The 13,131-nt window shown below is 39.8% G+C and overlaps 1 protein-coding gene across 2 annotated transcripts in view; it reads right to left on the minus strand.

Annotated features, from left to right (window-relative positions):
- NAF1 (nuclear assembly factor 1 ribonucleoprotein) overlaps window positions 1–13,131 on the minus strand; it is a 76,737-nt gene that overhangs the window by 23,579 nt on the left and 40,027 nt on the right. For both annotated transcript variants that reach the window (XM_038400070.2, XM_038400069.2), the window contains exon 5: window positions 6,872–7,032. In XM_038400070.2, coding sequence (XP_038255998.1) covers window positions 6,872–7,032 — 161 coding nt within the window. The remainder of the gene's footprint in view (window positions 1–6,871; window positions 7,033–13,131) is intronic.

Consider the following 13,131-nt stretch of genomic DNA (forward strand, 5'->3'; position numbering starts at 1 on the left):
GCCAAATTGTGTAACCTTATTATATTCTTAGATAAAATATAGAACTCCTTAGGGTTAAGTACATGGTAAACAAAGGGTAAAAAAGATGTAATTGTCTCAACAACAAGCATTACAAACCCAGGAAATTCAATGTTTCATTTAAAAAATATTCAAACAAACATGGTAAGATATGAAAAAAACACTATTAAGGCACCTTAACCTCATCCTACAATTATGCAGTAACCATACAATTAAGATTCATACACAATAGTGTTTGTAGTCTCAAATTAGAAAATACTTGTTTCTGAAAACATTTGACTTTCAATTTTTTCGTCATGGAAAAGCCATGACACCCGAGGGATGGTGGAATGTCTCAGGAGTGTCTCTCTCCTCAAGCATCGAGGCTTCATTCCCTTTGGAAACAATAGGAGACAGTGGTTACTTTCATATAGGACTTTTTTCTAATGAAGAAAAGGAGTACTTGTGACACCTTAGAGACTAACAAATTTGAGCATAAGCTGTAGCTCACGAAAGCTTATGCTCAAATAAATTTGTTAGTCTCTAACAAATTTATCCGATAAATTTATCCAGTGTTAGTCTCTAACAAATTTATTCATCATCCGATGAAGTGAACTGTAGCTCACGAAAGCTTATGCTCAAATAAATTTGTCAGTCTAAGGTGCCACAAGTACTCCTTTTCTTTTTTGCGAATACAGACTAACACGGCTGCTACTCTGAAACCTGTTTTTTCTAATGACAACTCTAACTTCATTATTCTTGTGAGCTATATGATAGCAATCCTTTTGAAAGAGGGTGATTTTTAATAATTTTCTGTAACACAATTTATCAGGGCCTGCTGAAGGAGAAACATTTCGTTATGAAGAATAAGGGAAAAAATTACTTTTATTCCTGTAAAGCTGCTATAAAGGTAGCCAATGAACTGTAAGTTATAACTATATGGGAAGCCTGAAGAGTTTAAACAGTTCCATTATTAAGATCTCTCAGGACACAACAGTTGTCTGACACAGGGTGCTAAGTCCCTTAGTGGACCCATTTTTAAATTAAACTTTAACTTGGATTTATTTGTCAATTATAAAAAAATGTATTCTGTACCCGAAGATTAAGTGCTATAATTTTGGAGAGGATAAAGAATTTTATGTATGAAGAATTCAGTGTAAGTGTAAAAAACTCAACTCCAACTATGGAGCCACTATAGGGGTTTCCATAAGTTTGCAGCACTACAAGAACAAATTATGAGGAATTTTTATCCAATTTTCAAATATGTAGATTAAAATACATAAAACTATACTACCCAATGGTTCAGGGAAACAGCAGGTTGCCCTGCTGAAAAGTTTGCAATTTCTTATAGCATCTGTGAGAGATACGATTCACACAGGCATATCTTGAGACTATTACATTTAACATTACGAATGTAATCTGTATGGTGTGTGCCAGCCCTTAACAGCATGAAAACATCAAAGACTATTACCCTGAGATGAACCAGATGATATGGAGCCATGGAATATTCATAGATCTTTGTACCAGAAAGTGTTAAATATACTTGTGTTCCTGGCTCACTGTGGAATCTGGAATCTCTAGGGGGTGATTACTGTAAAATACCAGAACTAATTATGCACATACCCAGTGACTGCAGCTTCCCTTGAGGGAAGGGACAATGATTAATTTTACCTAATGTTACTAATTGTTTCAGAAAGCTTGGGTATAAAGGCCCTTGGGGGTATAAAGAGCCAGCTTCAACTGAGGGAGGGGGACCCTTTATTTTGATTCAACAAATTAACATGACTTTTGTCCGAGTGGGAGCCAAACCCTGCAAAAGGGTTGAAAGGACTGGAACCTGCCAAGTCTCCACAGGACTGACGGGGAGACACTGTTAAGTTTAATATAGTGTTTAGACCATTTTATTGTTTATATATATATTCTCTGTAAGGCTTTTATCCCAAAATAAACGTACTCTACTTTGAAAGAGCTGTTTTGTTACTTGTAACTACTTGCCTACACTATTCATAGACCTTAGAGAACACAAAGTGCAAGTGCTGGACTCTGGTCAGGCCTACTGGAATAATCACATTGAAGTGCAGGAGGCCTACAAGCCTTGAACTCCAGTCTAGAGAAAGAGGAGCGCATACCTCTGCCAAGAGAGAGGTTACTGCTTGAGGCCTGAGACAAAGTATAGCTTGAGCAAATCACAGAGGGTATCAAAGGTGCGGTTATCCTGAAACTAACAGCATCTATACTCAAAGAACATAAAACTCGAAAAATCTGGTAACTTTTTTTTTTTTTTTTTTTTTTTAAGGAGAAAAGTAGATGAGAGTGAGGAAAACAAGAGTCATCTTACAAGGAGCATAAAAAGTCATATTTTGGAACACAGTCAGAAAGTAGAAGGGTATTTTATTTTATCTACTTTTTAATCTATGTTTTGTTAATATATCTAACTTAATATTATTAAGGGCTAGAGTCACAAAATTAAGCCTGGAACAAAAAACTCAAACAAAATGTGTTCTAGAGAATTATTAAATCTAGGATTGCCGTGAAGCCTGTTGTAATCCTCACAGTAAGTATATCTGATGGACAGATTAAGGAAGAACACCAAGGTACTGAAGTTGATTGATAAGATACACAAAAAATATGTACCAATATTGATAGTTCTTACCACTTCCGACTGAGCAACCTACTTATTCTAGATATTAAAACCCACTTTTAGTTTTTATTATAAAATATCAATCTATTTTATGCATCAGTGGCAACTGAGTTCTCTGAAATGGACTTTAATTGACTTATGTAAATTCTATGGACCATAAATATTCCCCTTCAATGCATACATGGAGGAAGATCCTCTGTGGACAGATCTCCCACAAGGAAGGGTGACTCGGGCTCCTCCGTGATACCATCTCCTCCCTATATCTGGGATCTGTGCTGGGAAGGGGTGGAAGACATGTACATCATTCTTCACCAACTCCACAAAAGTTGGATAAAAGAAAATACAACTTCTCTGTATCCTCTTCAGTGTTCCTAGAGGCAGCTGTTGCCAGGCGAAGTCCCTAGCAGTGCAGCTAAAGGAGGCCATGAGGCCAGGGAGTGGGATTTCCCACTGGAGGCCTAGAGCCAGTGCCTCTGTTTGACTGGCCCAGCCTACTGGGAATCCAACAGATTTAAGCAGAGGCTCTGTACCCTTTTCCAGCTCCTACCCCAACCCTGAAATAATATATGTGGTAGCTACATGAAGGATCCCTACGAGGTTTCCTCCCAAGGGTCTGTACAGAAAAAGGGAAGAGCTGAGCCCAAATTTATTTTCTTGTGTATTAACTGAATGCATCCAGATTCTATAGGAATAAAAAACAAGATAAGTTTGGAAAAATACTGTTATTGTTGGGTATTGCTGAAGAGACTGGTGAAATTTTGGTCCCCAAGGACAAACAGAAGAGAGGTCCTATGGCAAACTAAACAAACAATACATATGTAAATGGGGGAGGTCATCAAAAAGCAATAGTAGATAGTTCTACACAGCTCTTATCAGTGAATGCTTCTATAGGGTTTGTCTTGAAAACAAGTAAATAAACTGAGACTTTCTGAAGATTTAATTTGAAACTTATTCAGACAAATCCAAGCATCTATCAGCTTTCTTAAAGGCTCCTGAGGCTGTCAAAGGCAGCACTAATGAGCCCATGCTAATCATTAAGCTCAAATGTCAATTATATTCAAGACAGAAACTGGGTTTTAACTGAAAATGACAGTTTTCAGAAAAATTTTTTTAGCCATCATAATACTAAAAATCTGGTGTAGCAACCTGTCCAAAAGTAATATAATAAGCTTTTCTGACCACAATTGTGTTATATAAAACTTGTAAATAGAAATAACTGAAGTACACATGTATATTACCCCAAAAGTATCTAATAGCAGCTGCATAAAGGATAGCCAGGGAAAAATTACTAACAATTCTACTTGCACTGTTCTTCCCTCATCGTAGCATCACCTATATTAAGGTATTATAGCTCCACCAACAAGGAAGCCAGGGAACAAGAATCTACAATTCCAAGTGGTTTGAAGTCAGACACAGTAACTTTTCTACCTCAGTCAAGAAACTTTACAGCAAGAAAAATTCTTTTAAGAGACTCACCACCTAACAAGCATTCCCCTACAGAGAAGGAAGACAATGGAGGGAAGAAGAAGGTAACAGACAGTTATTGCAAAGTATATTTCTGCCGAGATGCAATTAAGCAGCTACAACATGCAGTAAGAATTAAGAGCAGTTAATATTCTCATAGCAGCACAGACTTCATACTCTGATCCTCAAGTGCCTACAATATGATCCACAGGTTATAGCATTGCACTGGGACTCATGAGATCTTGATTCAATTCCTGCTCCAATAACAGAGTACCCATATGAGCGTGGGCATGTGTCTCAATCCCCTCCTCTGTAAAACCATACATAGCACTTCCCTGCCTCACACAGGAATTGGGAGGATAAAAATCTATTAATTGTGAAGCACTCAGAACCAACAATGATGAAACACAAATACTTAGGAGGGGAAACCTGCTTTTTGTTGTGTGCACACAGTTGATTATTCCTGAGCAGCAGAAGACTGCCAAGTTGCTTTAATGATGGAATGTAACTCTTATCTTTGATGTCAGAGGAACAAAAACATCTTTTTCACCCTCCACCCCCAGAATTTCTGTAAGAAAACAAATCTGTCAGAAATACCAGAGCGAAGTATCAAAGGGAACCTGTAGCTCTGGTAGGTCATTACATGACACTTTGCAACCATACTGATTGCCCATAAAACTCAAACCTTGCTATAAGCCAGACAGGGAAACAATGACCAACTTGTCATCCTACTTCTGAGCCAGGCTTTTCTTCCTCAGCATATCACAATACAATTCACATGAACAGAGATACTAAATAACCTTCTGCAAGAAGGGGTAATAATTCTTTTATTTTTGAATTTTGGCATTTATTCTTAAGATTTACAAGTCCATCAAAAGGCTAATTTATCAGAAATATTATTTAATAAACCTTAAAATTAAACTCTTTAGATTGGACTTCATGTTTCAGACAAGTGTATTTTCCTTTTTAGCAGGTAATTATTCTTCATTAAAAGCATTACATTAGCAGCTTTCCTCTGGTGTACTGGTTAACAAAACAAAGTGAGGTTTATGCATAAAACACTGAAACTTTACTTTGTTCAATATGGACTGAACACAGGCTACATTTTCAAAAGAGATCATAGCTTCCCTTATGATCCTGATCTTTGAGCTGTTCCTTTTCGAGAACCTACAATCATCTAGTCAGGAGCAGGACCTGGAGCATTACAATTGCTGTCAATCATCAATGATGGCTGCATAGGAGTTCAATTTATAAGAGACCCAAGCTAGCTGTACTTGGAGCTCTGATTCTCAGGTAATAATCACAAGTCTCGGCATACCCAACTACACTGAAGGAATCTGCTGATGCAGGATGAGAAGAATGCAAAGCCAGTCCTAAATGCTTTGTGGCAGCCTTGCATGTAACTATGGGCTAGGTCAGACAATGTACTGCTACTCAATATGACCACCCCACCTTCCACTTGCAGCACATAGATGCAATCTGAGTTGTGTAATATTAACTACAGTTGCAGAAGTGCTATTTTGTCAGAATGCTAGACAATGAATTTTATGTTATATCAAATTTAGAATAAAAAATCAGCATCAGAGGGATTATTATAATAGTGGTAGAGTCTCTTAGGACAGAAGAAAGCTTTCATTTGTGGAAGAAAAAAAATGCAATACATTGCAAAGAAAAGAGGTGGGTTTTTTTTTGCAGAAATTGTGACAATTACAATAAAATTAAACTATTTCAGACATAGGAAGATTGGAAGTCTGGTTATGTATTTTACATTGTTTTAAAAATAAGTTTCAGTAATTGCTCAAACACTTATAGATTCATAGATACTAAGGTCAGAAGGAAACATTTGATCTAGTCCGACCTCCTGCACAGCGCAGGCCACAGAATCTCACTCACCCACTCCTACAAAAAACCTCACCTATGTCTGAGCTATTGAAGTCATCAAATCGTGGTTTAAAGACTTCAAGGAGCAGAGAAGTCTCCCTCAAGTGACCCGTGCCCCATGCTACAGAGGAAGGCGAAAAACATCCAGGGCCTCTTCCAATCTGCCCTGGAGGAAAATTCCTTCCCGACCCCAAACATGGCGATCAGCTAAACCCTGAGAATATGGGCAAGATTCACCAGCCAGATACTACAGAAAATTCTTTCCTGGGTAACTCAGATCCCATCCATCTAATATCCCATCTCAGGGGATTAGTCTTATTTACCCTGAATATTTAAAGATCAATTACTTACCAAAATCCCATTGTCCCATCATACCATCTCCTCCATAAACTTATCAAGTAGAATCTTAAAACCAGATAGATCTTTTGCCCCCACTGCTTCCCTCGGAAGGCTATTCCAAAACTTCACTCCTCTGATGCTTAGAAACCTTTGTCTAATTTCAAGTCTAAACTTCCTGGCGTCCAGTTTACACCCATTTGTTCTTGTGTCCACATTGGTGCTGAGCTTAAATAATTCCTCTCCCTCTCCTGAAGGAGAAGCTTGAAGATTATAAAGATAATTATTAGAGGAACATATGTACACTACAATATGTACAACTTCGTTATTACAGCATGGCTGTGAATTTCTGGAACAGTTTTCTTTAAAAACAACTACAGAAAACACAAAAGTACATGCAGAGCAAATTAGATCATCTTTGTCAAAGTTGGTAGTACCAAATCTTTACCTATTTTTTTTTCGTTCCTATTCTGGCCAGTTTAAGATACTGTGCTTTGTTTAGCTACATTAAAATATACATTAGATTAATATTTTAATAAGTTAGAGACTCACTGTTTTAATTTCTCTGTGAATATATACTGGGTAAAGTCCTCCACTGATGGTGCAAAATACACAGTATCTTGGATATTAATACCTTTTGCTTCAATATGCTCAGGACTGTTAAATAGCAACACATAGAAGGGATGCAAAACAGGACCAAATATCTCATATATCTGAAAGGAGAAAAAAAAGAATTACAATTTACCTGAAGAAACAACTTCTAAGGAGAAAATCAACTGTGAAATTTTAAATGTAAACATTATTGGTTATTATCAAGACAACATTAGCTAGTGCAGTGGTTCCCAAACTTGTTCCGCCACTTGTGCAGGGAAAGCCCCTGCCGGGCCGGGCCGGTTCGTTTACCTGCCGCGTCCGCAGGTTCGGCCAATCGCGGCTCCCAGTGGCCGCGGTTCGCTGCTCTAGGCCAATGGGAGCTTCCAGCAGCTCCCATTGGCCTGGAACAGCGATCTGTGCCACTGGGAGCTGTGATTGGCCGAATCTGCGGACACGACAGGAAAACAAACCGGCCCGGCCCGGCAGGGGCTTTCCCTGCACAAGCGGCGGAACAAGTTTAGGAACCACTGAACTAGTGCATTTAAAAAAAATAGGACGCATCAAATTAATTTTTTGCATGTTGAGTTTTTGTAATCGGATTTTTTTTTTTATGGAGTTGATTGACAGACTTCTGTCTTCTGTAAAGATCACTGCTAAAAAGTAATTTTCTTCTTTTCATATCTAACCTTGTCACCACCACACTAGTAGCAGTTTCTCACCAAATGCAAACTCCTCATCCTTGCAAACATAGTCTTACCTCCACCCATCTCTCATTATCCTCTTCTACTGCTTTGACTCCCTCTGCTCCTCCCTGTCCTTTTGCCTTGTAACCTCTTTGCTTTCCTTTCTAACTCTTGGTCTCCTCTCTTTTGTCATGTTGCTTGTCAAAGTTCAGGGCAAGGCACTTGTATTTCCCCTCCATGGTCTACCAAGGGCAATCACTCTACATTACTGGCTCCTCATCCGTCACCTTTCTTGGACAGAGAACCACATCTCTATCATTCCTGCCTGAATGGGTTTTTTCCCCCCACCCAGGCTGCACAGTTCCCTACCTACAATGGATATTTCCAGCAAGCTGGACTGCCCAAAGAGCCAGCATCTGCACTTCGCTTTCTCCCAGAGATTAGGAACAGTGTAATTGCCACAGTTGCAAGTGACAACACAGCTTTCTAAGAAAGCACATTTATTCTTAAGGTGAAAGCATTACAGAGAATACACTGAAAACAATAAAAGCATGCTAAAAATCTTACTAGAGATCACCCCAACTCCAATCTCTGTACGTATCAGTCTTTCAAAGTCCACAACTGGGTTTCCGCATGGGTTACCAGGTCATAAGCATCTTAGATTCAGAACCATAATCACCAAAAATAGTTCCATCTTTCCTTTATACTGCTCTTGACTTAAATCTTATCTCACATAACAGGTGATCAGCAAACTATGACCCACTCCTCTTGGCATAGCTTCAGAAGTATGGAGTTTTTTGCATAATCAGAGGTGGGGAATTTGCATTCAACCCTACCCCCCAACATTCCCCAGGAAAACCACTTAACACTTTTTGTTCCAAAAGCCCATTCTTATCTAGCACATTGTTCACTATAGTCCTTTGAACCCCCAGCTCTCACATCTCCCCCTTCAAAATGTTACACACTATCCCAGTTCACAATAATATATAGACCAGGGGATCTCAAACTTTCTTTCTGAGGCCTTCCCAACATGCTATAAAAACTCCAAGGCTCACCAGTGCCACAACAACTGTTTTCTACATAGAAAAAGCAGGACTAGCGTTCGAGCATAATAAGCAGGGCAACTGCCCAGGACCCCACACCATGGGGGGCCTGTGAAGCTAAGTTGCTCAGGCTTTGGCTTCAGCCCTGGGTGGCAGGGCTTGGAATCCCAGGCTTCAGCCTCATGCGGTGGGGCTTCAGCTTTCTGCTCGGGGTCACAGCAAGTCTAATGCTGGTCCTGCTTGGTGGACCCCCTGAATCCTGCCTGGGGCACCCCAGTGGGCCCCAGAACCCTAACTGAGAACCACTGATATAAACCATTTATTTAATACAGTGGTCCCCAAACTTTTTGCTGCTATAGCATATTCATGTTCCCAGAAGAGTGTGGCAGGCGCCGGATGACCAGGCACCAAAATGCTGCCAAGAAGCTGATCAAGAAGTATCGCCGCCGAAATGCCACCAAGAAACGGCAGCATTTCGGCGGCTGGTTGTCCGGCAGCCACACTCCTAGGTGGCATGTTTTCTGGAGGAAGTGCTCCCCTCTCAGTAGGCAGGCGCACCTAAAGGCCCCAGCTGGCGCCTGCGGGCACCGCATTGGGGACCACTAATTTAATACAATGGACCCCAAAGATAATGCAACTTAATTCTATAAGGTCTCTCCAAGATAGGACAGGAAATTGCCCTACCACACTGTCCTCTATACCCAAGGCCCTACCAAATTCATGGTCCATTTTTGTAAATTTTAGTCATAGCACTTTAAAAATCTTGAATTTCACAGTTTCAAATATTTAAATCTTAAATTTCATGGTGTTGTAATAAAACGAATACATATTTAAAAACAGCAAAATATAAACATGTAAAGCCCTTAAGATTCTACATTTCTCAAACTGGGGTTGCAAGGCTATTGTAAGGGGGTCACAGTATTGTCACCCTTATTTCTGTGCTGCCTTCAGAGTTGGACAGCCAGAGAGCAGTGGCTGCTGGTTGACTGCCCAGCTCTGAAGGCACCACTTTGTACCCATATAATATAGGGTACTTTTATAGTATAGGATAAACGTATACAAAAGACAGGTTTCAGAGTAGCAGCCGTGTTAGTCTATATTCTCAAAAAGAAAAGGAGTACTTGTGGCACCTTAGGTAACAAATTTATCTGAGCATAAGCTTTCATGAGCTACAGCTCACTTCATTGGATGCATTCGGTGGAAAATACAGTGGGGAGATTTATACACAGACACAGAGAGAACATGAAACAATGGGTTTTATCATATACACTGTAAGGAGAGCGATGATAAAACCCATTGTTTCATGTGTGTGTGTGTGTGTGTGTGTGTGTGTGTGTGTGTGTGTGTGTGTGTGTGTGTGTGTGTGTGTGAGAATCTCCCCACTGTATTTTCCACTGAATGCATCCGATGAAGTGAGCTGTAGCTCACGAAAGCTTATGCTCAAATAAATTTGTTAGTCTCTAAGGTGCCACAAGTACTCCTTTTCTTTTTGCGTACACAAGAGACCAGATTTCACAGTCCATGACACATTTTTCATGACCGTGAATTTGGTAGGGCCTACACCAGGAATAGTCTCTGTGTCTTTGTCTACCAAGAACTTTCTACCCCTACTTCAGATTCACCTCTTCACGCAACCCTTCCTCCCTTCTTCACATCCACACTGCATCCCTCACTTGTACGGCTGTGTTTGTGCAACTTGTCTTACTTAGACTGGAAACTCTTTGAACCAGGAAATGTGTCCCTATAGGTTCACTATGTATTGTGTAATTGCCCACATTTGCAAGTTACCACAAAGCTTTACAGCACTAGATGATTTGTAATAATCCCAGTATCATGCTCATATTCTTTTTTAATCTAAATTATAATTTTACTTATCTAAAATATATAATTTAGATAAGTAATTCATTTTCTTTTGATATAATTCAAACAGCTTGTATGTAATCTGAAACACTTCTCATAATGGATCAACTGATTTTTCAAAATCTGCATTTAAATTAAGATAATCAGCTTTAAGACTGTTAGCAACCACTATCTTGATGAGAAGTAACAGATTGTAAAAATCTCCTTCCTTTACACCTTTATTGCTTGTTCAATACAGAGAAAGCCTTCACTGTATAGATAGTACACAATGTGCAGAAACATTTTAATACTTAAAGTATAAAAGCAGAATGGAAACTTATTTTACAGACTCTTGGGCTTTTCATTTCTGGCTTCTGATACCGATACCGCCACAAATTGTTGCTATTCAATTGGAAGGTAGCAATTTTTAAGGAAGTATTTTTCAAGAACAATTTCCTTCCCTGTTTAAAACAAAATGGATATAATTCTTTTCAAGTATGTATAAAATAAAGGGAAAAGTACAATTTAATCTAAAAAACCCACTTAAATTCGTTCTGCAATTAGATAGCTTCAAAGTTTTCACTGAGTTCTGAGGAAAAACAGAAGTCTTAATGAAGTCTTGATAAGCAGGTGGATCATACTGAAATTTAGTGGAGAAAGACCTGGCCACATGTGTCTAGAAACAAACATAGTAAGGAAGTGAGATTAAAAGGAACCAAGCAGGGGTCAGGCGTGACAGAAATCCTTTGACTTACCAAACAGAAGAAGTCTGAAGAACCAGTGCCCGATAGTGATAGTTTCTGCAAAGGTTTGGAGAGGAGAAAGAAGGTAACAGAGCCCTATACTCTCCATGCTAGCCAGAGAAGGGGAGTGCAGAGCACACATTCTAAGATAGAAGGCACTATTACTCCAGCTGGTAAGGAATTTTCTTCATCATCACAGTTTTTCCCATCGGAAAATGAAACATACCTGTTAAGGAAATTTTTGTTGGGAATATTTCCCAGATCTAGGATGGATTTTCTGTTTTTTTAACCACAGAAAATCCCACCTCAGAAAAGCCAGTAGGCTGGTAGTTAGGACTCTCACCTGTGATTTGAGAGGCCCAGATTCAAGTCCTCAATTTATCCCATAAATAAATATTATATATATATATATTTTCGTATAAATAATTCTATATTCACTGGGCCAGACAGATAGTCTATAATAACTATAGTCAGCCTAACAAACTGATTTGAGCATAAGCTTTTGTGAGCTACAGCTCACTTCATCGGATGCATTTGGTGGAAAATAGAGGGGAGATTTATACACATACACAGAACATGAAACAATGGGTTTTATCATACACACTGTAAGGAGAGAGTGATCACTTAAGATGAGCCATCACCAGCAGCGGGGGGGGGAGGGAGGAAAACCTTTCATGGTGACAAGCAAGGTAGGCTATTTCCAGCAGTTAACAAGAACATCTGAGGAACAGTGGGGGGTGGGGGGAGAAATAACATTGGGAAAAAGAGTTTTACTTTGTGTAATGACTCATCCATTCCCAGTCTCTAGTCAAGCCTAAGTTAATTGTATCCAGTTTGCAAATTAAATTACAATTCAGCAGTCTCTCATTGGAGTCTGTTTTTGAAGTTTTTTTGTTGAAGAATTGCCACTTTTAGGTCTGTAGATCGAGTGACCAAAGAGATTGAAGTGTTCTCCGACTGGGTTTTGAATGTTATAATTCTTGATGTCTGATTTGTGTCCATTTATTCTTTTACGTAGAGACTCTCCAGTTTGACCAATGTTCATGGCAGAGGGGCATTGCTGGCACATGATGGCATATATCACATTGGTAGATGCGCAGGTGAACGAGCCTCTGATAGTGTGGCTGATGGGATTAGGCCCTACGATGGTGTCCCCTGAATAGACAGGTGGACAGAGTTGGCAACGGGCTTTGTTGCAAGGATAGGTTCCTGGGTTAGTGGTTCTGTTGTGTGGTTGCTGGTGAGTATTTGCTTCAGATTGGGGGGGATGTCTGTAAGCAAGGACTGGCCTGTCTCCCAAGATCCGTGAGAGTGATGGGTCGTCCTTCAGGATGGGTTGTAGATCCTTGATGATGCGTTGGAGAGGTTTTAGTTGGGGGCTGAAGGTGATGGTTAGTGGCGTTCTGTTATTTTCTTTGTTGGGCCTATCCTGTAGTAGGTGACTTCTGGGTACTCTTCTGGCTCCGTCAATCTGTTTCTTCACTTCAGCAGGTGGGTATTGTAGTTGTAGGAATGCATGATAGAGATCTTGTAGGTGTTTGTCTCTGTCTGAGTGGTTGGAGCAAATGCGGTTACATCGTAGAGCTTGGCTGTAGACAATGGATCGTGTGGTATGATCTGGATGAAAGCTAGAGGCATGTAGGTAGGAATAGCGGTCAGTAGGTTTCCGATATAGGGTGGCGTTTATGTGACCATCGCTTATTAGCACCGTAGTGTCCAGGAAGTGGATCTCTTGTGTGGACTGGTCCAGGCTGAGGTTGATGGTGGGATAGAAATTGTTGAAATCATGGTGGAATTCCTCAAGGGCTTCTTTTCCATGGGTCCAGATGATGAAGGTGTCATCAATGTAGTGCAAGTAGAGTAGGGGCATTAGGGGACGAGAGCTGAGGAAGCGTTGTTCTAAGTCAGGC

This window comes from Dermochelys coriacea, chromosome 4 (genome assembly GCF_009764565.3).
Source record: "Dermochelys coriacea isolate rDerCor1 chromosome 4, rDerCor1.pri.v4, whole genome shotgun sequence".
NCBI lineage: Eukaryota > Metazoa > Chordata > Testudines > Dermochelyidae > Dermochelys > Dermochelys coriacea.